Raw genomic sequence first — 24,384 nt, 5'->3', positions numbered from 1 at the left:
TGTGTGCCAAGGAAATCTGATTTCTAGACACTGAAATTGGAATTTTATATACTTTTCATGTCATGAAATATTATTTTTCTTTTTATTTTTCCCAACCATGAAAAAAATGTAAAAGCCATTCATAGCTCATGGGCTGTACAGAAACAGGCAGTGGAGTGGGCCTACGGGCCATAGTGTGCTGACCCCTGCTTTCTGGCCATTCTTATGCTCTTGATCTGTGGATGACTCCACTGCATCCTGAGGACATTTCCTCTGGTTACAGAGAAATCTACAATGAGAAACCAAACTGCTATTTACAGGTATTTTTCAAAGCTCCTAACCATTCAAAAGTAACATCTTAATTTTTATATTAAAAATATTTTCTTTATTGTCTCTATTTCATTCACTTACACCTTCACATTATCTGGGCTTGTTGATCTTCATTTATTTGGAGGATTTTAAAATAACCCCATCCATGGAGATAATGCTCTTCCTTGAGGGGTTGGGTCTGTCAGTGTCCCAATTAATTATATACACACACACACACACACACACACACACATATATATATATTTTGAAACTGAGTCTCACTCTGTCACCCAGGCTGGAGTGCAGTGGTGCGATCTTGGCTCACTACAACCTCTACCTCCTGAGTTCAAGCAATTCTCCTGCCTCAGCCTCCTGAGTAGCTGGGATTACAGGCACGCACCACCACGCCCAGCTAATTTTTGTATTTTTAGTAGAGATGGGGTTTCACCATGTTGGCCAGGCTGGTCTCAAACTCCTGACCTCAGGTGATCCGCCCACCTCGGTCACCCAAAGTGCTGGGATTACAGGCCTGAGCCACCGTGCCCGGCCTAATTAGTTATATTTAAAACCTTCCTTCTACTCATCGTTAGATAAAGATACCTGATTTTACTTCTTCAAGGTTTTGGGTCAAGAATTATTTCTCATGAAAGGAATAAATCTTTAATGATTTTATTAGCTCTTTTGTTTTTTAAAATAAGGCTAAGATCAAGAAGATATTGTCCAGAATTATAAAAATATTATTATTATTTACAATAAAGCTTATTTTTGCATTATAAAAAAAGAACACATGCTCACTAAAGAAAATTAGATGAACATATAAAAATTGACTGTTGGGGAAAATTCCCCCTGAGGTTCTACCACCCAGGCATAGTGGAATATTGCACACTAATCTTTATGCTGCCCATATATATATATTTTTACCTTTTTTTTTTGCTTTATACAGAAATCAAAACATATCTTTTTGCTAAGAAACTTATTTTCTTAAAAATAGGACTGAGATGGACTGGGCACAGTGGCTCACGCCTGTAATCCCAGCACTTTGGGAGGCTGAGGTGGGCGGATCACGAGGTCAGGAGATCGAGACCATCCTGGCTAACATGGTGAAACCCCGTCTCTACTAAAAATACAAAAAATTAGCCGGGCCTGGTGGCAGGTGCCTGTAGTCCCAGCTACTTAGGTGGCTGAGGCAGGAGGATGGTGTGAACCTGGGAGCTGGAGCTTGCAGTGAGCTGAGATCGCGCCACTTCACTCCAGCCTGGGTGACAGAGAGAGACTCATCTCCAAAAAAAAAAAAAAAAATAGGACTGAGATGTTTCCTAGGCAGTTTTCTTGAATCTATAATGTAACACAATGCAAAGAGGCTGCTTGGAGGATGGCAGCAGAGAAAAAAGCAAAGGAAAAGAAGGCTCCATTTACAAAAACTTGCCACACTGGCTAGTAATCTATAGGTCTTCCATCTCTAGCAGAAATATAGGCACAGCCAAGCTTTCTGATCCTTCCACAGAGGGCCTTGGTCCCCATTCACCTCCCACCATCCCTCTCCCCATGGCCACATCTCCAAATGATTCATTGTTTCTGCTCACAGAGCACAGCAAGAATGAATTCCCCAGAATTTCCTCAGCTACCACAAATATTTTTGAAATCTTAAACTCACATCTGCTAATGCCCAGGTGCTACCTGGGGTTGACAAATGGGCACCCTTCTGTACTTCTGCAGAAACCTATTTAGATAATGTTGCCAGCCAGATGGGGACATTAAGCCATTGGTGAAAAGCCATTTCAATTTCAGACTTTTTTTTTTTTTTTTGGAAGAGGGGAAAGGAGGAAATAGCTGGAAGCTTGTTCCACAGAGTTGCAAATGTCTGGTAGCTAAGCTGGGCCTGGTGGGCGGAGGGTTTGTGGGGTTCAGGGCAGGCGGAAAATGACTGTTGCTACTAATAGGTGATTGAGATATGTTCAGCATATTCTTTACCCCCTACTCCTTTTTTGGTCCATATCTGTATGGATGGTTTAGATAAGATCCAGAACTCTAAAAGCCATACATGCTAGCTTTCTATTTCCACTCTGATTGCCTCCAAATGACATAGTTTAAGTTTCAATTTTCCCATCTTGAACATGGGCATGGAGTTATAACCAATAGAGTGAAAGTATGAGACTTAAACCACTGATAATTGGAGGTTGAAACGACTTTAGAGAGTATCTCGCCCAGTGGTGCTCATATTTGAGCATTATCGGAATCACCTGGGGGGCTTGTTAAACTGCAGATGGCTGGGCCCCACCCCCAGGTTTTCTGAGTCAAGATCTGGAGTGACTTTCTAACAAGCTCCCAGGTGCAGCAGCAACAGCTGCTGCTGCTCTAGAGACCACACTCTTAGGAGCTCTGGTCTAGTTATACTTATCTTACATATGAGAGAACTGAGTTTCAAAGCAACCAAGAGTCTTACCAAGGTTATGTAGCTAGCAACTAGAGTCTGGTTTCGTGACATTGAACCAACTGGGTTTTGGAATACCGTGTCAACACTGAGAAGGATGAACTGATATCAAATGTGTTGCATATGTTTCCGAGGGTGGTTTACCGGATGGCGGTCTGCTACAAGTCAGTCATTTATTTTGGTCTGTTTTTTCAGTGAGTCAAGGTCTCTTAAGTCTCCAAGCTAAACAGGAGTACTGCCTGAAGCCAGAATGCATCGAAGCTGGTAAGTCACAGTTTTCCATCCTGTGTCAAGTTATAATTATGGTACCTTGGGAAGTGGAAGAGAAGACAGGTGGTATTTTTAGTATTCTGTTTGCTTGAGGTTTACCAAGTACGAAATGCAATTTTGAAGAAATTTTAAGTTTATTTTCAAGTTTTGGTGCGAAATAGTGGATCTTAGGTTTCCTGTTTTCTTTTTCCTTGCAAAAAACAGCTGTGGTGTTCTAAGCGTTGTTGCAAGGGAATCAGGAAAGGGGCTTGGAAGGCTGAATGGCCTCTCTTAAGACCCACAGGCAGAGAACATTGGTCTCCCTATGGCTCCGCTGGCTATAGATTCCTCTTTAGCTTAAGCAGTTGCATATTTTCTGGTCTGTGGGTCTGACTTGCCTGCCTCCAAGCAAGGCTCCTTTGTAAATAAATCCATGCTTCCATTGCCAGTGGGAATCCTTTTTTTCTTTTATTTTAAACTGAGACGGAGTCTTGCTCTGTCGCCCAGGCTAGCGCGACCTCAGCTCACTGCATCCTCCACTTCCTGGGCTCAAGTGATTCTCCTGCCTCAGCCTCCCTAGTAGCTGAGATTACAGGTGCCCACCACCACGCCCGGCTAATTTTTGTATTTATAGTAGAGATGGAGTTTCACCATGTTGGCCATGCTGGTCTTGAACTCCTGACCTCAAGTGATCCACCCGCCTTGGCCTCCCAAAGTGCTAGGATTACAGGTGAGAGCCACTGTGCCTGGCTGGGATCCTTTTTTGTGTCACACATTGCAAGTCAAACTTCTCTTGAGGTGACCAGGCTGTGTATCAGTGGGTATCCCAAGGTGAAGATGACACTTAAAGTTGCCGCAGTTTTGACAGTGTCTTATCCCATCGAACACATGTCTGGAGTCGCCCCAAAAGCAGCGACAGGGAAGTTCCCATGAGGGAGTACCCCATCCCGAGATGGGGCCAGTTGGGATTCCAAAGAAAGAAGCACTCAATAAATGCCAGGGCAGCCGGTCAGTCCAAAGCATTTATTAGTGCAGCTTATGTTGAAAGTGCTGCAGTGTATCCTCAAGACAGTGAGAGAAAAGGGGTGTTCTACTTAGGGTATTAGGGTGTGAAGACTATATGACGGTTTAAGGAATTTGGCTCAGAGCCAGTACTGGTTTCTTTCAGTGTTTTGTGCATCAACCTCGATACCTTTATCAGTGCCTGGGAATGTCCAAGGGTCCAGTTTGGGCCTAAGCCTGCTGGGAAAAACCTGCAGCTGGAATTAGCCGGGCATGGTGGCTCATGCCTGTAATCTCAGCTACTTGGGAGGCTGAGGCATGAGAATTGTTTGAGCCCAGGAGGCGGAGGCTGCAGTGAGCTGAGATCGTACCATTGCACTTCAGCCTGGGTGACAGAGGGAACGTCTATCTCAAAAACAAAACAAAACAAACCGGCTGCTGGCTGGGTCACAGAGTGATCAGGGTATTCTGTCATTTTTGGTTAGCACACCGAAAGCGGCGGGGCGGGAGGAGGAGGGATACCTGGGGGTCCCACACACAGCTATTAGATTTCCCTCCTAAATCAGTGTTAGGGCCTAGATTTGAGGGAGCCAGATTCCAGCCCTCACCCTCATTCTTTAAGTGGGCAGGGACACTTTTTTTCAAAAGGAAAGTCATCAAACAAGTTAAGCATGTGGCCCTTTCACTTTCCTCTTGGCCTTAAGAGGTTAATGAACAAATTCACCAAATATTTGTTGCACATCAGGTACTGAGTTAGGTTTTGGAGATAGAGCAGTGAACCAGGTATGGGAAGAAAGACAATACGGCAATTAATACAAGAAGAAAATTATGAAACCGGGCGTGGTGATACACGCCTTTAATTCCAGCCACTTGGGAGGCTGAGGCTTGAGCCCTGGAGTTGGAGGCCAGCCTGGGCAAATTAGTGAGACCCCGTCTCTAAAAGAAAGAAAGAAAGAGAAATATCAGTCAGTGGAACACGTTACAGAGAAAATTTAACACATAGAACAATGTGATAGCAAGTGACAGGATGGCTAGATTGAAAAGCCTGAGGACATGACCTTGAAGGTGACCTTTGAATGATGAGGAGGGAAATGCTGTGTGAAGACTGAGGCAAGGGCTTTCCAGGTGGGGGGAACAGATGGGGCAAAGGGTGGATAGAAGCGTGGACTTGAGGAACGGGAGGAGCTTTTGCTAGGTGAGGTGTAAGCGATGAGGAGTCAATGGGGGGGCCCAAGTGCCAGTGAGTTTGGGCTTTCCTTAAGTACACCCAAAAGCCTCTGGAGGCTTTTATGAAAGAGAGTACATCTTATGAGCATTTCAAAAGATGTCTCGGTGGAGGGCTCCATTAGCAGGAGTCTTTCCTGATGGAGAAGAGACCATAGGGAACAAGAAAGAAGAAGGTGACTCAGGTAGGTTTATTTCCATATGCCAGGTGAGAGGCAATGCTGCCTTGAATTCAAGAGATGGAGAGGGAGAATGGGGGAAGGATTAGGAGGTAGAGGGCCTATTGAAGGATTCGATTTGGGCTGTGAACAAAAGCAGACAATTGTGGGTGATGCTTAGATTTTTGGTGATGGTTGGGCAGTGGTGTTTGTTGAGATGGGAAACACTTAGGTGAAAGAGTTTGTAAACTCTGAGACCTTATACAAAGGTAGTGGCTTAGATAATTGTGTTAGTAGAGTTCTTTTTTTTGTTCCATTCTTAAATGATCAATATATCTGTTTTAACCAGGCTGTGTGTTGAGTGACTTACAGGCACCATCTCATAAAACCTTCAAAAGATCCCCGTTGAAGTTGGTGCTATCACCATCCTCACTTCCAGATGAGGAAATGGAGGCTTCTGGAGGCTAAATAACTGCCCAGGGTCTCATCCTGAGTTAGTAGCAGAACTGGACTTCGTGTCCATGTCTGGCTCCTTTCCATCTTTTCCTTGGTGATATGGGGCCATGCCAGGCAACTCTTTTTGGCCCTGGAACCATCTGGGAACTCCCAGGCCCTTTCCTGCTGCAGGCTTGAGTAATTGACCTGGGGTTTTCTCCATTGGCGAGAGGATGTCATGGAGTAGGGTGAGAGAGCAGGCGGAACTATCAGGACAGGTTTTAGAGTTTATGTCACCCGGTGCTTTGGCTGTGGTAGGGTTCTTGCAGATGTGTGAAATGGGAATTTTTGAGCTCATAAATTTTCAACTTGAGTTTAGAACACATTTTTTTGTATGGAAGGCCACTTATTTTGTGAGTTTTCGTTCTGTATTATACATCATCATAATGCAAGTGTAAAACTTACAGCCTCCTGCCAGCTAGTGTGTTTTGCCTTGCTGTCCTGTTTTTAATTTTCACATTGGCAAATGGCTTTCTAATGTTGAAAAAATATATACTGATTTTGCTGTTTCTGTAGTGAAAGGCTCACCAAAGACACAGTTCTCTTTAGTGTAGCATGAGCCTCAGTGTGCCCAGGGGTCTGCAGAACAGCTGTTGAGTACACATGACAGGAGAATTGCGGCCAAGCCAGGGCCTTAAACAAGAGGCTGTGCGTGCGTGGGCGTGCGTGCTGAAAGTTCAGAAGGCTAGAGTGTTTGATCGCCTTCTGGACCATTTCTGAGCAGGTGCCAACCATTTCTGAGATGCCTCCTCTCCTTAACTCTCCTCTTCTCTGTGTCCTCTTATTTTAATCCCTCTTTCAAAACAAGAGCTGTACGAAGAATGCAAAGAAACAAGGAAAGGGCATGCATGCTTATGATCGCAGATAAGGGTAGACAGAGTGACTGGGTGTGAAGCATGATCTAGCTATTTACAAGCCACATGATCCTGGGCTAAATATATAGCCACCCTAAGCCTCAGTCTCACCACGTGTAAAATGGGAATAACAGTTTTTACTTATACTAGTTGTGAGAATAAAAGAAAATAATAATAGACTGGGCCCGGTGGCTCCCGCCTGCCACCCCAGCACTTTGGGATGCTGAGGCAGACAGATGACTTCAGGCCAGGAGTTCAAGACCAGTATGGCCAACATGGTGAAACCCCTTGTCTACTAAAAATACAAAAATTAGCCAGGCGTGCTGGCACACGCATGTAACCCCAGCTATCTGGGAGGCCGAGGCAGGAGAATCACTTGAACCTGGGAGGTGGAGGTTGCAGTGAGCTGAGATTGCAGGTTGAATCTGCACTTCAGCCCTAAGGGGGAGGCTGCAGTTCAGCCTGGGCAACATAGCGAGACTCCGTCTCAAAAAAACCCAAAAAATTAAAAAAAGAAAAAGAAAATAATAATGGTAGTAGCAGTAATCTAGGTTCACAATGCTAATTCTGAACCCCAAACCCAGAAAACATTGTAACCTTCAGTTGGCAAGATGGGGGCCTGATCTCAATTCCTGTGATGGCAAAATTGGATCTTAACTCATGTGAGGCTGCTTCAGATTTCATTTATCCTACTTATAAGAATATGCATATGTTTCCCAATGGAAATATTAATGCACTTGCTTCAGGCCTGCCACTCCAGCCATTGCTGAAGTATTACATGATCGGTGGTTATATGCAATGTATTTTTTTTCTAAAATCTGAAAAATCTATGAGCTCTGAAACATATCTAGCCTCAAGAGTTTCAGATAAGTGATTGTAGAATTATAGTTCCCAGATTTAGCTGAATACACACATACATACAGGATGCTCAGTGAAATTTGAACTGCAGATATACAATGACTACTTTTTTTGGTGTATGTCCCATGGAATATTTGGTACACACTTATTCTAAAAAGTGGTTGTTTATCAGAAATTCAAACTTTACCGGGCATCCTGCATTTATACGGTAATGTGCCCAACACTATTCTAAGCACTTTACATATATTTAATTTGCATCATGATTCTATGGGGTGCTATTATTATCCCCATTTTCAGGTGAGGAAACTAAGACGCAGGTTAAATCACCTACCTAAGGTGTCTTAGCTGCTGCATAGTGTTTCTGTCATTCAAACACAAGTGGTCTGGCTCTAGAGTTTGCCATGATATCATATTGCTTAAAAAGGGCTTAGCGTAGTTCCTGGCAAAAAGGAAATACTCAATATTGGTGATTTTATTATTGTTAATTATTATTATTACTACTCTCTCCCTTCATCCTTGATTAAATCTAAAGACAGAGGCTGGTATTTAGGATGCCTCCACCTCTACCACATAAACACCAGCTGGAGACTGTGTGACAATTAACCTTATATACAATGACTTGGAAGAGTACGCAGCCTGAGCTTTCACAGATTTCCTTCATCATCATATTTCTTTTATTAAAACAAGACTCTGGGTTTTCTCCACGGAGCTGAGTAGGGGGAAATGCGTTTCGGTGTCTTGACAACTATGGTCCCTTGCAATTTGAAGTCACAGTTCCCCTGCAGAAAGTGCAGCCCTGTGCCCCGCTGTGAGTTGTGAATGATGGATTGGGAGGCTGAAGCTAGAGTTTTCTCACTCAGCAGGCTTCTTTCCAAATTCAATGTGAGTGATGTATTCCCCAACTTTTGTATCAGGGCCAAGGTCAGAGCTGACCTTGCAGTTTTTCTAGGTACCTGCAAGAATACTGGCGAGATGGAGAGGATACATTTGAGGGTTGGGGGCAGGGAAAATTTGAGAAGGAGGCCGGAAAACAGTGTACTTATGTGGATAAAAATGCGTGTGAGGGCTCCTCTGTGTAACTGTAAATGTTGTGTGGGACTGAGACGTGTGATCCATGTCTCTGAGGTGTCACATAGCAGATTCATTCTGTGGCTGCATACAGTAACTGTATATATAAATATATATGTATAAATACCAACCAAAAGAAAGATTTTGTTATGTCCTAGCACATTTGCACATTAAATATTAATGATAAAATAGTAGCAGTAAGTGAAAATGTAATTAAAGACAACTGATGCTAGTTCTGAAGCATGAAAATGTTAAGCCAATTTGAAATTTATCAAACTTCCGAGTCTTTTTTTTTTTTTTTTTTTTTTTTTTTGTAGAGATGGAGTTTTGCCATGTTGCCCAGGTTGGTCTCCAACTCCTGGGCTCAAGCGATATGCCCACCTCAGACTCCCAAAATGCTGGGATTACTGGCATGAGCCACAGTGTTTGACCTCTAAACCAATTTTTGGCTAGTTTTTTTTTTTTTTTTTTCTTTTGTGTTGTTGGGGGAGGTTTGAAAATGGTGGGGATTTTGAGGGCCTATAGAAATTAGAATGTTTTTATATTATTCACTTCATTGAAGACAAAAGGCTGTTTGAAATTTTTGTAGAAAACCTAGGCTGGAGAAATATCTAGCCTTATTTTTAAACCTGAAGGAACCACACATGTAACCAAACTGTAAGATATGTATCAAAATTTACACAGATTGTACTTTTTTGGGGCAGTTCATTCATATTTAGCTGAAATCTCATTGGGTTTTCGTTACTTCAAACAAAAATATATTCTGGCATTATTTAAAGTATGAAAATTGCCCAGAATGTCATCTTTCCAATGTCATTAAAATATTGGCTAGTTTTTAAAAAGTCAGTTGGTACATATCTTTGTGCTAGAGTGGTAGCCAGCAATTGTATGGCAGTTGGAAGGGTGTTGGAGTTCAATATTGGGAATTTTGGAAACTTCTCATTTTGTAATGAAGGGTTTTCTTTTAAAGCTCATGGTTACGTATTTATGCACACATCTCCTACCTATGGGCTGTCTTCTATATGTAATTGTGTATGGGCTTATGAAAGAGGAAAAAAAAAAAGGTAGATCAGTCTATTGTGTCTTTCTGTTAACTTATACACATACTCAGTTCTACCGCTAGACCTGGGTCCCTCATTTAGAACACCCTACTTTGGCCCTCCTCTGGCCATGCCTCTCCTCCAATCAAGGCGTCTGTGGAGCCAAGTAGGCAGCCCTTTCCTTCTACACCCCAGAATTCCCTGCCCGATGGCCCCAAGCTCCCTTCCAGGATCTGTGTGGGTCTCTTCTGGGGCTTTATTTCTCTGAGAGCTACACTGAATATCAAGGAGCTCAAGAATGTGAAAATATATTGTAAATATAATTTTTAAATATTTAGCTAGATGACATATGGACTTCTGTTTCCATTAGCCTTCACTGTGAGGCAAACCACCCAAACTATAGAGGCCTGGAACAAAAATCCTTTGCTATTTCTCATGATTTTGTGTGTTTGGTGGATGGTTTCTCTGCTGATTTTTGCCTAGGCTCATTTGTGCAGCTGCATTCAGCTAGAGGGGTGCCTGGACTGGAAGGTGAATGATGGCCTCAGTCAACGTCTGGCAGTTGTGCTGGCTTGGTTCTTCTCTATGTAGCCTCTTGTCCTCCAGGAGGCTGCTTCAAAGGGCAGCTAAAGGGCTCCATTCAAAGGGAGTTAATATGGAAGGTGCAAGGCCTCTTAAGGCTTAGCTTTGAAACTCACAGAAAGTTACTTCTGCCAATTCTGTTGGTCAAAGCAAGTGACAAGGTCAGTCCAAATTCAAGGCAGGGGAAATAGACTCTACCACTTGATGGGAAGAGCAGCAAGGTCACTTTGCAGAAGGACAAGCAGGATAGAAGAAAGAGTCACAGTTATCTTTGCAAATAATTGACCACACACTCTATTTGTATTCCTGTCCCATACCCCACAGATGTTAGGGATGATCCTGCAAAAGCTGGTAGTGATAATACCACCAAACTTTTATCCATTCACTTTTTTTTTTTTTTTTTTTGAGAGACCGTTTCACTTTGTCACCCCAGGCTGGACTGCAGTGGTGCGATCTTGGCTCACTGCAAACTCTGCCTCCTGAGTTTAAGCAATTCTCCTGCCTCAGCCTCCGAGTAGCTGCGATTACAGGCATGCACCACCATATCTGGCTAATTTTTGTATTTTTAGTAGAGATGGGATTTCACCATGTTGGCCAGACTGATCTCAAACTCCCGATGTCAGGTGGTCCACCTGCCTCGGCCTCCCAAAGTGCTGGGATTACAGACGTGAGCCACTGCGCCCAGCCTGTCCATTCACTTTGAATGTAGTCATTTCATATAGTGAGGTAGATTCAGAGAGTTTTTTTAAGGGGAAATATAAATGCCAAGGCTTGGAAACTGGTTGATATGAAATCGTTGTTTAATTTGGAAAAGAACAGTACACAACATTCAGTGCTTATCATTAATCCTATGATTTTCTTTCTAAATAGCTGCTGCTATCTTAAGTAAAGTAAATCTGTCTGTGGATCCTTGTGATAATTTCTTCCGGTTCGCTTGTGATGGCTGGATAAGCGATAATCCAATTCCCGAAGATATGCCAAGCTATGGGGTTTATCCTTGGCTGAGACATAATGTTGACCTCAAGTTGAAGGGTAAGTTTCTACTGGGGTTTGGTGATACACTTTACAGAGAGCAATATTTGACAGGAAAAATATAGTTTGGGATTTGAAGCATGACTTCTCACTTTTTAACTATGCTAAATTCATTTCCAAGAATTTTTTAAATGAAAGGTTGAAAGGAAAGTTTGCAGAATTTTGATCTCCCAGATCTCAACATAAGACTAATGTAGGTTGTTATGTTCATGTTTGGTAATAGTAAATTCTGCTGAAGGATAAAGAGCATTTGATTGAGATTGCAAGCAAAGGAATAGTTAATGAAAATTGTATCAATATACTCATTTGTCTGTCGTATTCAGAGCAAACTTCATTTCTTGCTGATTGTGTCCTGGATTTTCATGGCTTACAAATTGTACTTAACACCTCATCATCTTTTGACATCACTTTTGAGAACTCTGGATGACCTTGTGGTTGTCATATTGTTCCTGTTAACTTCTAAGTTGGCTCTAGGGAGATTCACTTTTCTCCCATGGCCACTCTAGCAATGACAAGCTCACACACACATACTCACACGTGCATGCACACAAACATACATATGTGCTCAAAGAAATCCCCCCGCCCCCCGCCAAAGTTGGAAATGTCTATTATTGGAGGATATTCTGTTAGCATTGGATCTAATTTTTATGCTAAGCTATTGGAGAAGGCCACTTCAGGAGGGAAGTAGGAAGATTTCAAAGGCAGATAAGGTAATTGTTTTGAGAAGGCAAAAATAGTGGTTTTTTTTTGGCTCTTTTTGACAACTGTGAGTTACACCATGTAACTTGCATTCAGTAACACCTACAAAGAACTCCTGAGAAGTTATAAAAATCATTTTCCCTTCCCATTTACATTTCCCCAAGATTTTAAATACTTGAAAATTAAATATATATCATTTTACAATAAGTAAAACTCTTGGCAAAATAAATAATTAGATACCGATTGTCAATTATGAGGAAAAATGTGCTTAAATGTCACAACTAGATATAAATCACATGGATTTAATATTTTCTATTAGGAGACCCAAATTCAGTCTTGGTAAATTATAAATGAGAATTTACAAGGATGTCAGGGTTTTCTCCTAAACCCAAAGGAAGATTCTCATACTATAAAATCATAAATAAGACCTTGAGGAGTGAGTTTACTAATACTTATTTCCCTGTAGGACATTCATTCATGTTGGTCTGATTTACCATTCTTGTCCATTTCCTATTTACCTTATCTTGCTTTTCTTACTCAATAGACAGATGTGTACACACACATGTGCACACACACACGCACAGTCATGCGTGCAGAAACATTACTGAAGGATAAGAAAACTGCAAGATTTCCAGACATACGCTCCTTTTGCATTAGTTATAACCCAAAGATTTCTATCTTCAGGACATGAAGTGGTTAACGATAACTTAAATAACTTTTCAGGGGTGTCTGGAATTTTAACATAAAAGTTAAAATCAGTATATCAATATGCTTTGTTTGAGGAGGGTACTGTCTATAGGCTCCTTCAAAATCAATAGAAATGCGAGTAAATTGTTTAGCACAGGGTTTTTGTATTTACTAGCTTCCTTTTAAAAATCAAAAATTTTATTTCCCAGCTCCATTGAAGAAATAAAAAGAGAGCAAAAATTAAAAGAAAGGTCGCTCATAAATCCATCATAAGAAATAACTGCTAATAAAGCAGTTGGGGATATTTCTTCCCAGGTTTTGTTGCACGTGTGGGTCCATATGCATAACTTCATATGCACACCTATATATTTTAAAAATTAGCTGATATTATGTGTACTACTCTAACTTATTTTCAGAAACTATGCATTCCTCATAGACATAGATTATGTCAGTAGATACCTTTTCTTTCTTGCTTTCTTGCTTGCTTGCTCTTGTCACCCAGGCTGGAGTGCAATGGCACTATCTCGGCTCACTGCAACCTCAGCCTCCTGGGTTCAAACAAGCGATTCTCCTGCCTCAGCCTTCTGAGTAGCTGGGATTACAGGCACTTGCCACCATGCCTGGCTAATTTTTGTATTTTTAGTAGAGATGGGGTTTCACCATGTTGGTCAGGCTAGTCTTGAACTCCTGACCTCAAGTGATTGGCCTGCCTCAGCCTCCCAAAGTGCTGGGATTACAGGCGTGAGCCACCGCACCTGGCCAACTTTTCTTATTATAAATAACACTGTAATAAACATCCTTGTGTATACATCTTTATGTCCTTATCTAAATGATCTAAATATATCCTTAGGATAAATTCCCAGAAATGGAATTACTGGGTTGAAAGAGTACTCTAGATTTCTTTTTTGATGCATATAGCCAAATTGCCTTTTAGAAAGTTTCTTTCAGCTGGGCACGGTGGCTCATGCCTGTAATCCCAGCACTTTGGGAGGCCGAGGCAGGTGGATCACCTGAGGTCAGGAGTTCAAGACCAGCCATGGCTAACATATCAAAACCTAGGCTCTACTAAAAATTAAAAAATTAGCCGGGCATGGTGGTGCCTGTAATCCCAGCTACTCAGAAGGCTGAGGCAGGCGAATCGCTTGAACTGGGAGGCAGAGATTGCAGTGAGCCGAGATCGCGCCATTGCGCTGCTGCCTGGGCAACAAGAGTGAAACTCTGAACTCTGTCTCAAAAAAAAAAAAAAAAGTTTGTTTCTGGGTCTTTATATTTCTTTTTTTTTTTTGATGTTTTAAAGGATAACTTTTTCCCATCAACTGCTTTCTGTGGTATAAAGTAGAAGTCAGCAAACCATGGCCAGTAGACAAAATCCAGTCCACTGCCTGGAAGTTTTATTGGAACACAGCCACATCCATTCACTTATGCATTATCAATGGCTGCTTTTGCCCTCCAGTGGCACAACCGAATAGTTGCCATGGAAACTGGATAGCCCAAAAACCCTAAAATATTTACTGTTTGACTTTTATAAACAGTTTGCCAGTCCCTGATGCCTAGTATAAAGTAGAGCTTTGAATGTATGTATTGGATTCAATTGGAACTGTCTAATTAGTTGATAGCTCCTTGGTAGCTTCTTTGGATTTCTTAGATAGTTAATAATAAAGGTAAGAAATACTAGAACAGGCTGAGCGTGGTGGCTAATGCCTGTCATCCCAGCACTTTGGGATTACACAAGGCAGGTGGATCACCTTCAGGTCAGGAGTTTGAGACCAGCCTGGCCAACATGGTAAAACCTCGTCTCTACTAAAAATATAAAAAAATTAGCCACGCATGGTGGTTCACGCCTGTTATCCCAGCTACTCAGGAGGCTGAGGCAGGAGAATTGCTTGAACCCAGCAGGCAGGGGTTGCAGTGAGCTGAGATCACACCACTGCACTCCAGTCTGGGCGACGGAGTGAGACTTCATCTCAAAAAACAAAAATACCAGAACAGTGTTGAATAATAGCAATGATAATGGGTGTAAGTTTCTTATTCCTTGCTTGGGTGGTAATGCCTCCAGTATTTCCCCTGAAAACATACACTTTTTGTTTGTTTGTTTTAGATAGCTATTCTTTTTTGTGTTCTGTTGTTCCTAGTTTGCAAAAAGGTGCTGCCCAAGAAAAATGCCTCTTTGCCATTTATCAAGAGACTCAGATAGAGTCTCTCTTTTACCTTATCTTGATTTACCCCTGCTCAACTAAACTTATAATTTTGAAATAAATCCTGCCTATTAATGGTTTGTATTTTTTTAAGACATTACCAGAATTGAAGAAGCTAGCATTTTGTTTCACACATTTGTGTCTATATTTATGATTCATATTGGTTTGTGATTGTTTTGTGTACTAGGTTTGTCAAACTCTGTTATTAAGATTGTGCTGGCATAGTCAAACAAAGTGGGAGGCTTCCTCCCACATGTTTCTATGCTCTGGGAAAGACATAATTCAATAAATCCCAAGTTACTCTATGACAAGCACTGTAAAGGCCAAATTCACAAACTGGTTGTGGGGTTCTTGTTTCAGATGTCAAGAAGGAGAGCAAATGGTGGAAGAGGGTCTCTTAAAATTAGTGTCTTGTAACAAAAATAGGTAAAATATAAAATAGCTGGACACAGTGGCTCTTGCCTGTAATCCCACCACTTTGGGAGGCCAAGGTGGGTGGATCACTTGAGGTCAGGAGTTCAAGACCAGCCTGGCCAATGTAGCGAAAACCTGTTTCTACTAAAAATACAAAAATTAGCCAGGTGTGGTGGCAGGCGCCTGTAATCCCAGCTACTCAGGAGGCTGAGACAGGAGAATCGCTTGAACCCAGGAGGCAGAGGTTGCATTGAGCCAAGATCGTGCCAATGCACTCCAGTCTGAGTGACAGAGTAAAACTCTATCTCAAAAAAACAAAAAACAGCTGCATAAAATATCTATTAGATTTATAAACTTTTTATTTTGAGATAATTCAAACTTTGAGAAGTTGAACAAATAGCACAAGGAACATCTATGTACCCTTTACCCAGATTCCCTGATTATTACCATTTACTACATTTATTCTATTATATATATACTTTCATTGTCCATCTGTAAATGTATATATAGTGTATCATCCTCTACATATACATTTATATACTTTTATATGTATGGGCGGATGGTATATGATAAAATATATCTATAAATGTATAGATAAATACCGATATAGATACAGATGTATAGATTTTTTTCTGAACTCTGCAGGTATGTTACAGATGATTACATATTCCTAAAGTGTATAGAGGTTTTCAAATGTCAAATGTGCTAAAAATCTTACTTCTTTTCCTGAAACACTGAATCTTTAAATTTTAATATATTCTACATCTATCTGTGTGTCTGTCAGTCTATCTACCTTGTCATCCAACTATCTATTCATTTATCATTCCATCCAGGTAATACAGGCTCACTGTAGACCAACCGTAAAGAAACAACAAAAGAAGTATACTTCACCACCCAGCAGTAACAACTTTTTAAATGCAAATATAGACATAAAATTACATATCTCTTCTAAGGGACCATATAATACATTCTATTTAATTAATTTATTTACTTATTTATTTATGACAGAGCCTTGCTCTGTTGCCCAGGCTGGAAGTGCAGTAGCACGATTTCAGCTCACTGCAACCTCTGCCTTTTGGGTTCAAGTGATTCTCATGCCTCAGCCTCCCAAGTAGCTGGGATTACAGGCATGTGCCACCATGCCCAGATCATTTTTATATTTTTAATAGAGACGGGGTTTCACCATGTTGGCCAGGCTAGTCTCAAACTCCTGGTCACAGGTGATCCGCCTGCCTCAGCCTCCCCAAGTGCTGGGATTACAGGCGTGAGCCACCACACCCAGCCGGATATACTGTAATTTACTTAATCAATGCCTGTGTTATTGAGGTTATTTTTAATGTTTTCTTCATTGTAAGCCCCTTGGAGCATGAGTTTAGAAACATTGAGCTGGATTTGAATCCTGATTCCCTTTCATTTTCCCTCTGTATCACTCTGGGCCAATTACTGACCTCACCTAGTTCAGTTTTCTTATCTTTAAAATGGAGATAAGAATACACATATCCGGGCATGCAAAGGCATACAGAGTGGTGTAATAGACCTTGGATTCAAAAGGGGGAGGGTGGGAGAAGGGTGAGGAATAAAAAAACTATAGGGTGCATACAAAATACACTACTTGGTGACAGGTGCACTAAAATCTCAGACTTTACCACTATCCAATTAATCTACATAACCATAAACTACTGGTTATGTACCCTAAAAGCTATTGAAATAAAAAATATATATATTTGGAAAAAAGAATACCCATATCATAGGGGCTTTGTGAAGATTGAAGGAGATGATTTATATGAATTACCCAGTCCAGTTCCTGGCACATAGCAGACCTTCCGTAAATATTTGTCCTTTGTTCCTCGCTTTGTTTCAAAGATAGTTCTAAGATTCATGAAGTAATGTCTATCAAATGCTTTAAGTTTTATTCTGGTCTTATCCTTTGTGTAAATACCATGTGCTTTCAAAAATATTGAATACTGTCAAGATATTTTTCCTCACTCTTGATAAAAAGAGAGAACATCCCAAAATAAAACCCAGTACTACCAATCAAAAAAGTACCATTTTCTTAAGGCTGATAGAAAACACACAGATACGGCTGTCCAATTTGTGAAATAAAATGGACTTGACAGACCTGGCTGATGAAAAATTGCCCTCTACTGAAGTGAGCAACCTGGCTTTGTGAATTTTTTTCTTTAAATGGCATATAAGACTCAGATTCCTACTTGGAAAATAAAATTACTTCTTATTCTCTCCAAGAAGTGAGATTTTTTAAAAAGTCAAATATAATCAGATGTTTGTCTTAAGATCCACATTCTGTAACCCCCCCCAAATTTGTCTTCATGTGACCATGAAGAAGACACAGCATGCATTGCTTATGGATGAGCAGATGGAAATGTAGCAAATGAGCACTTATGAAACATGAGGCAATGAATGAGCTAGAACACTTATGTCACATAGAAGACAGATGACTCAAGGTACAGCCAGATCAGCTCTATTACGGAATAGCTATCTTTGCCAATATTTTGTGAAGAAATGCAATATATTATTTTCAAACACAGCTTCAGCAGAACAATAAGATGAAGTAGGGACTCTGCATTAATGAACAGATAGAGATGATTGTGATTCATAGACCATTTATTTGTAAACACCTTCTGACTGAGATTCAAATAGTTCTCATAATTAAACACCCCCCACTCCAAATAATCTTTTTTTCCTAGCCAAATCATCTTTTGCAGACAATGGGAAACTGAAAACTTCAGTTCCTATAAAGTCATTTAGTAATTAGGAAGTTCAGATTATTGAAGACAGTGAATTGTCATTTTCCTTATGTTGTATGTATAGTAGAGCTTTGACTTCATAAAGTTCTTAATTTTTAAATTATTTTAGTATTATTATTATTTTTTGAGATGGAGTTTCACTCTTGTTGCCCAGGCTGGCATACAGTGGCGCCATCTCGCCTGACTGCAACCTCCACTTCCCAGGTTCAAGTGATTCTCCTGCCTTGGCCTCCCTAGTAGCTTGTATTACAGGCGCCTGCCACCATGCCCAGCTAATTGTTGCGTTTTTAGTAGAGACAAGGTTTCCCCATGTCATCCAGGCTGGTCTTGAACTCCTAACCTCAGGTGATTTGCCCGCCTCAGGCTCCCAAAGTGCTGGGATTACAGGTGTGAGCCACTTGCATCCGGACACTTCATGAAGTTCTTTGAAACAAATATCAGACTGGTAAATGTGGGGATGCAGCGGGGAAGTGCTAAGGACCAACCATCCATTGTGGTGGGCTTTTTATTACCAGTGAAAACTCAGCCTCTGTAGTTTTGAGTGAGTCTCCTATGTAAACTGGGGTGCACCCCCTCAGAGAAGATGCCCATTTTTCTCAGAGCATGCTGGCTCTTTTTCATGTGGCCACACAGGAAGTAACCAATTGCCAAGTTACAAATACATCACTACAGTCCTATATGTGCAAAGGGGTGCTGCATGAAGATTTGGGCCTGTATCGAAGACTTTTGGAATGTGAGATGAAATAATTTTACTTGAAAAGTTTGTTGTTGTACAGGGTTTTCCTGTTCTCATACACCATTTGAGTATTGGTAGGTGTGCATGGTGCATGGAGTGTGGGGAGAAGGTAAGAAGTTGTCAGATTAGGGCCGGGGGCGGTGACTCATGCCTGTAGTCCCAGCACTTTGGGAAGCCCAGGAAGGTGGGTCACGTGAGGTCAGGAGTTCGAGACCAGCCTGGCCAACATGGTGAAACCCCATCTCTACTAAAAACACAAAAAATTAGCTGTGCATGGTGGCGAGCACCTGTAATCCCAGTTACTCCAGAGGCTGAGGCAGGAGAATTGCATGAACCCGGGAGGCAGAGGTTGCAGTGAGCCAAGATAGCACCACTGCACTCCAGCCTGGGCAGCAAAGTGAGACTCCAGCTCAAAAAAACAAAACAACAAAAATAAACCTAGTGCTAGATATGAAATATTCCCAGCACAAAATAATGATAAATGTTTGAAGCAATGGATATCCCAATTACCCACAGTTGATCATTACATTGTATGCTTGTATCAGATAATCACATGTACCCCATAAATATGTAAACTATAATGTATCCATAAACATTAAAAATTGGAAAACTGGAAAAATATAAAAATAAGTTGGTTTTTTTTTTTTTTTTTTTTTTCCTGAACGCCCTGTGGAAGATGTGAGTGTATCTCTAGGATATGTTCTCTTTCTAAATAGCTAAATGAACTAAAGAGGCCATCAGAATGACTACCGTGTGTAAAAGCTTGTGTTCTGGTAGTTCTGACAGTCAGCCTGTCAGGTTTTCTTTTTTCTTTTTTTTGGAGTGCTGGAGTGCACTGGCATGATCTCGGCTCACTGCAACCTCTGCCTCCCCGGTTCAAGCAATTCTCCTGCCTTAGCCTCCTGAGTAGCTGGGATTACAGGCACACGAAACATGCCCAGCTAATTTTTATATTTTTAGTAGAGATGGTGTTTTGCCATGTTGACCAGGCTGGTCTCAAACTCCTGACCTCAGGTGATCCGCCTGCCTCTGCCTCCCAAAGTGCTGGGATTACAGGTGTGAGCCACCACTCCCGGCCAGGTTTTCTTCTTATGTGTGCTTTTCCACCCTCAGTGCATGTCCTTGTCTTACTTTTTGACTGTTGTCTGCTCTTAGCCTTCCATTTTAAGATCTGATCTCTTCCCCTATTGCTTTAATGTAGCTCCTCTGTCATTAGTGGTTTCTACTACAAATAAGTTGGGTATGCTTGGTAAGAACCAGCTCTGTTCATTACATTTGTTCTAAATTGTATGATGTTCAGTTGGGGTAAATTCACTGCTTCAAATAGATTGAAATGCACAGCATTTTGATTGTACTAACTGATCTGTGAAAATAGTCGTATTTACCAAGCATTTACTTTTATTCCTGGCACTAATTGCTTTCAGCCATAACTAACAGACACCCCAACTCAAACTGGCTTAAACAATAAAATATGCTGACTCATGTAACCAAAAAGTCTAGTAATTATGTAGACTTCAGGTAAGGGCTGATCCAGCAGCTGAATATTAAGGATCACATTTTTTTTTTCTTTCTCTCTCTACTCTGACATCCACCATGTCATATTTCCTTCTAAGTCTGTTTGGTCATGAGATTGTTGCTAATAACCAGAATTTATACTTCCTCATTCATATCTAGCAAGAGGCATTGTGTTAGACAGAAGGGATACAGAAGTATAAAGATTAATAAGGTCCCCTAGGCTGGGCGGGGTAGCTCATGCCTGTAATGCTAGCACTTTGGGAGGCTGAGGTGGGTGGATCACCTGAGGCCAGGAGCTCAAGACCAGCCTGGACAATATGGTGAAACCCTGTCTCTACTAAAAATACAAAAGTTAGTTGGGCGTGGTGGTGGGAACCGTAATCCCAGCTACTCGGAGGTTGCAGTGAGCCAAAATCACTCCACTGCACTCCAACCTGGGTGACAGAGCGAGACTGTGTCTCAAAATAATAATAATAATAATAATAATAATAATAATAATAATAATAAGGTCCCCTAGTCTATCCTAATGGAAATTACAATCTGCACTTCACGAGTGTTCCCATAGGTACTGTAATCAATGCTCTAGAGCTGTCCTGCTCAGCATGGCAGCCACTAGCCACTGTGGGTTTTGAGTACTCAAAAATATGGCTAGGTGGAATTGAGGTGTGATGTAAGTGTAAAATATACACCAAATTTTAAATACTTCATTTTTTAAAACGAAAGCACTCTCATTAATAAATTGATGGTTTCATTTATAATAAGTAATTGCATGTATAAATAATATTCTGAGTTATAGTAAGGCAAATAAGATATACCATTAAACATCTCCCCTGTTTCTTTTTACTTATTTAAATTTAGCTACAAGAAAATTAAAAATTACATACGTGGTTTGGGTAATATTTCTACCAGAAAGCATTGCTCTATAGCCCTGAACAGGCTATTAGCAAGGTGAACTATCTGGGAATAACTCAGATGGATTTCAGTGCTAGAGAAAGCTCAGAGAACACCTTGATTTAAAATAGTCCTCTGGCTGGGTGCGGTGGTTCACGGCTGTTATCCTAGCACTTTGAGAGGCCAAGGTGGGCAGATCACTTGAAGCCAGGAGTTCGAGACCAGCCTGGCCAACAGAATAAAAAACAACAACAAAAATTAGCCAGACCTGGTAGCACATGTCTGTAGTCCCAGCCACTCAGGAGCTGAGGTGGGAAGATCACTTGAGCTGGGGAGGCCACGGTTGCAGGGAGCCGAGATTGCACAACTGCACTTCATCCAGGGCAACAGAGCGAGACTCCATCTCAAAAAAAAAAAAAAGAAAAAAATAGTCCCCTACCCAATCTCCAATTCCTTTGTATTTGTGTCCTTTGTGGTCCTTATAACCATCTGTAATGATCTCATTTGTGTACATGCTTGCTGTTCTTCTCACTTACACCGCTCCTGTAGATGTTAAACTCCGTGAGAAACTCCATTTTGGGTGTCACTGTGACTGCAGCACAAGCATAGTGCCTGCCATAGGAGGTGCTCAGTAAATACTTCCTAAAGAAAGGAGAAAAGGAATGTGCCCTCTGTGGTTGGCTGAATGCAGTTGTGGGGGCAGCTGACTGGGTAGAGAGGAGTGGCTTTTTCTTCTCCCTTTCACTCCATCTCCTCCTGTGCCCATAGTCCCGGAAGACTCTTGAGATGCAACCGGGACTTGCCCCTGAAAGGAGGGGAAGCAAAATCATCAGTCATTTTCCATTTGTGTTCTGGGCCTCAGGAAGGCAGGACAGGGACGTGGGCAATGAGACAGGCCTGGGCCCTTCTAAGACTCTCTGTTGGTGGGATCTGATGCAAGCTACATACAAGAAAAATAACTTGCAGGATGTGGTTCAAGTTTGGGTTCTGAAAAAAAAAAAAAAAAAAAAAAAGATTCTGCCACTTATCAGCTGTGTGGCCATGGGCAAACTACTTCTTTCTGAGCCTCAGTTTCTTATCTGGTAATATTGTTGGACAAATCCAATGAGATGTGTAGAAAGTCTTCTACAGAAGGTTCCATAAATGGAATCTGTTACTGTTAATTTCACAAGGGTTAAATTAATGTTTTAAAAGCCCTTGGCACATAGTAGATGCTTAAGAAATGTTCTCCAGTCAAATAAAAATAACTTATAAGAAGACCTTGACATCACTATTAAAATAAAATGTTGTGATCTAGTTTTTTTTTCTCAAACTCCCCACATGCCTCTAAATAAGGAAGCTGATTCTGAAAAAAGCAAGGCTGGAGATAAAACATAGCAGATGAGGACATTTGTACATATTCCCAACTTTCATTGCCAGACCTTGGTCATGACCCTAAACCCTGGACAGTTTCGATAATCTAATTGTCAGATAACACATTCATTGGAGGCCATGTGATTTTTAAATCACTCCTACAGGAAGAGAAAGAAGAGGAAGGGGAATTGGTAAAAATAAGAACAAATATTCTCTTATGCTTCTCTAGAGCTTCTCTGGATGTCACTTAAAAAAACTGCTACCAATTTCCCGTTTTTTTTTTTTTGGAGACGGAGTCTCACTCCACCTCCCCGATTCAAATGATTCTCCTGCTTCAGCCTCCCAAGTAGCTGGGATTACAGGCGCCTGCCATCCCACCTGGCTAATATTTTAATTTTAATTTTAATTTAATTTATTTTTTTTAGACAGAGTCTCACTCTGTTGCCCAGGCTGGAGTGCAGTGGCGAGATCTCGGCTCACTGCAAGCTCTGCCTCCCGGGTTCACGCCATTCTCCTGCCTCAGCCTCCCGAGTAGCTGGGACTACAGGCACCTGCCACCATGCCCGGCTAATTTCTTGTACTTTTTAGTAGAGACAGGGTTTCAACATATTGGCCAGACTGGTCTCAAACACCTGACCTCAGGTGATCCACACGCCTCGGCTTGCCAAAGTGTTAGGATTACAGGTGTGAACCAGCGTGCGCAGCCCCAGTTTCCCTTTGTTCTCTCTTCTTTCCCATCCCTAGGAGATCCTTAACTTAAGTCCACAGTCTTCCCACAAGAGGGCTGTCAATAAAATTCAGGTACTTGGATGGGAAAAATTGCACCTTTATTTTCACTAACCTCTCACAGAATTTTAGCATTTTGTTTACGAATGTAGGCAACAAACCCTGGTACTATTAGCAGTGCCTGTGACTTTGTTACCAACAGCAATCATGGTTATTTTTCTACCTTACTGCAGATGTTGCAGGTATCTTGAAATGTTATGTACATGTATCACTACTTCAAAATTATAGTAGTTCTCAGACTTATTAGGGCTTGGTATTTAATGAATTAATCAAATAGCATATATAAATAATTTCACACAGTAAAAAATGTTTTGCTGTGTTTTGAAATACCTGTTTTTCTTTGTAAGCCTATGTTTCTTACGCACTTAGAAACATTATTCTCAGAATGGTCCATAGGTTTCAACAGACTGCCCAAGAGATGTAGGCAGAAAAAACCATTAAGAACCCCAGTGTATATAAGGATTGCTGGAGCAAGATTCAAGAAGGCATAGTTTTATTTAGCTCCAGCTTCTTGATCCATCTTAATTCAGGTGCTGGGAGTGGCATTGGCTATTACATGGCCTCATGGGTCCACTCATGCCCAAATCTTTGAGTACTTCACTGTCTAGACTCCCTGGGTAATGAGAATGTTACTGACAGTTAATTTGTGTTTATGAGGGTATTAGATGAAACTGGGGTTTGTGCCAGTACCAACCCTTGAACTGATTAAATGCAGGCTTTATGATTGTCTATGCCATGGAACCTGTATATTTTCAGGTGAAATTACTAAGGCTTGCCATGTGCTTATCATGAAAGCAGGGCATTAAAGGTCAATTCTGGGCCTGGCAGTGTACAACTGTAGTCCCAGCTACTCAGGAAGTTGGAGAGGGAGGAATGCTTGAGCCCAGGAATTCAAGGCTGTAGTAAGCTAAGACTGTGCCACCGCACTGCAGCCTGGGTGACAGAGCAAAGCCCTGTCTCAAAAAAAAAAAAAAAAAAAAAAAAAGGTCAATTCTTATTCAAAATGATATAGCTTTTGCTGTGATGTAGTTAATAATATTTGTGAACAGTGCAAGTGATTGA

At 41.2% G+C, this 24,384-nt stretch overlaps 1 protein-coding gene across 2 annotated transcripts in view; it reads left to right on the top strand.

Moving 5' to 3' along the window:
• Positions 1–24,384, top strand: part of LOC105478221 (phosphate regulating endopeptidase X-linked) — a 222,883-nt gene that overhangs the window by 3,273 nt on the left and 195,226 nt on the right. For both annotated transcript variants that reach the window (XM_011735347.3, XM_011735348.3), the window contains exons 2-3: positions 2,915–2,983; positions 11,120–11,281. In XM_011735347.3, the coding sequence (XP_011733649.1) occupies positions 2,915–2,983; positions 11,120–11,281 (231 nt within the window). The remainder of the gene's footprint in view (positions 1–2,914; positions 2,984–11,119; positions 11,282–24,384) is intronic.

Source organism: Macaca nemestrina, chromosome X, assembly GCF_043159975.1.
Source record: "Macaca nemestrina isolate mMacNem1 chromosome X, mMacNem.hap1, whole genome shotgun sequence".
Classification (NCBI taxonomy): Eukaryota; Metazoa; Chordata; class Mammalia; order Primates; family Cercopithecidae; genus Macaca; species Macaca nemestrina.
Note: the sequence above shows the minus strand (reverse complement) of the source record. Positions and strands in the feature narration are given on the sequence as shown.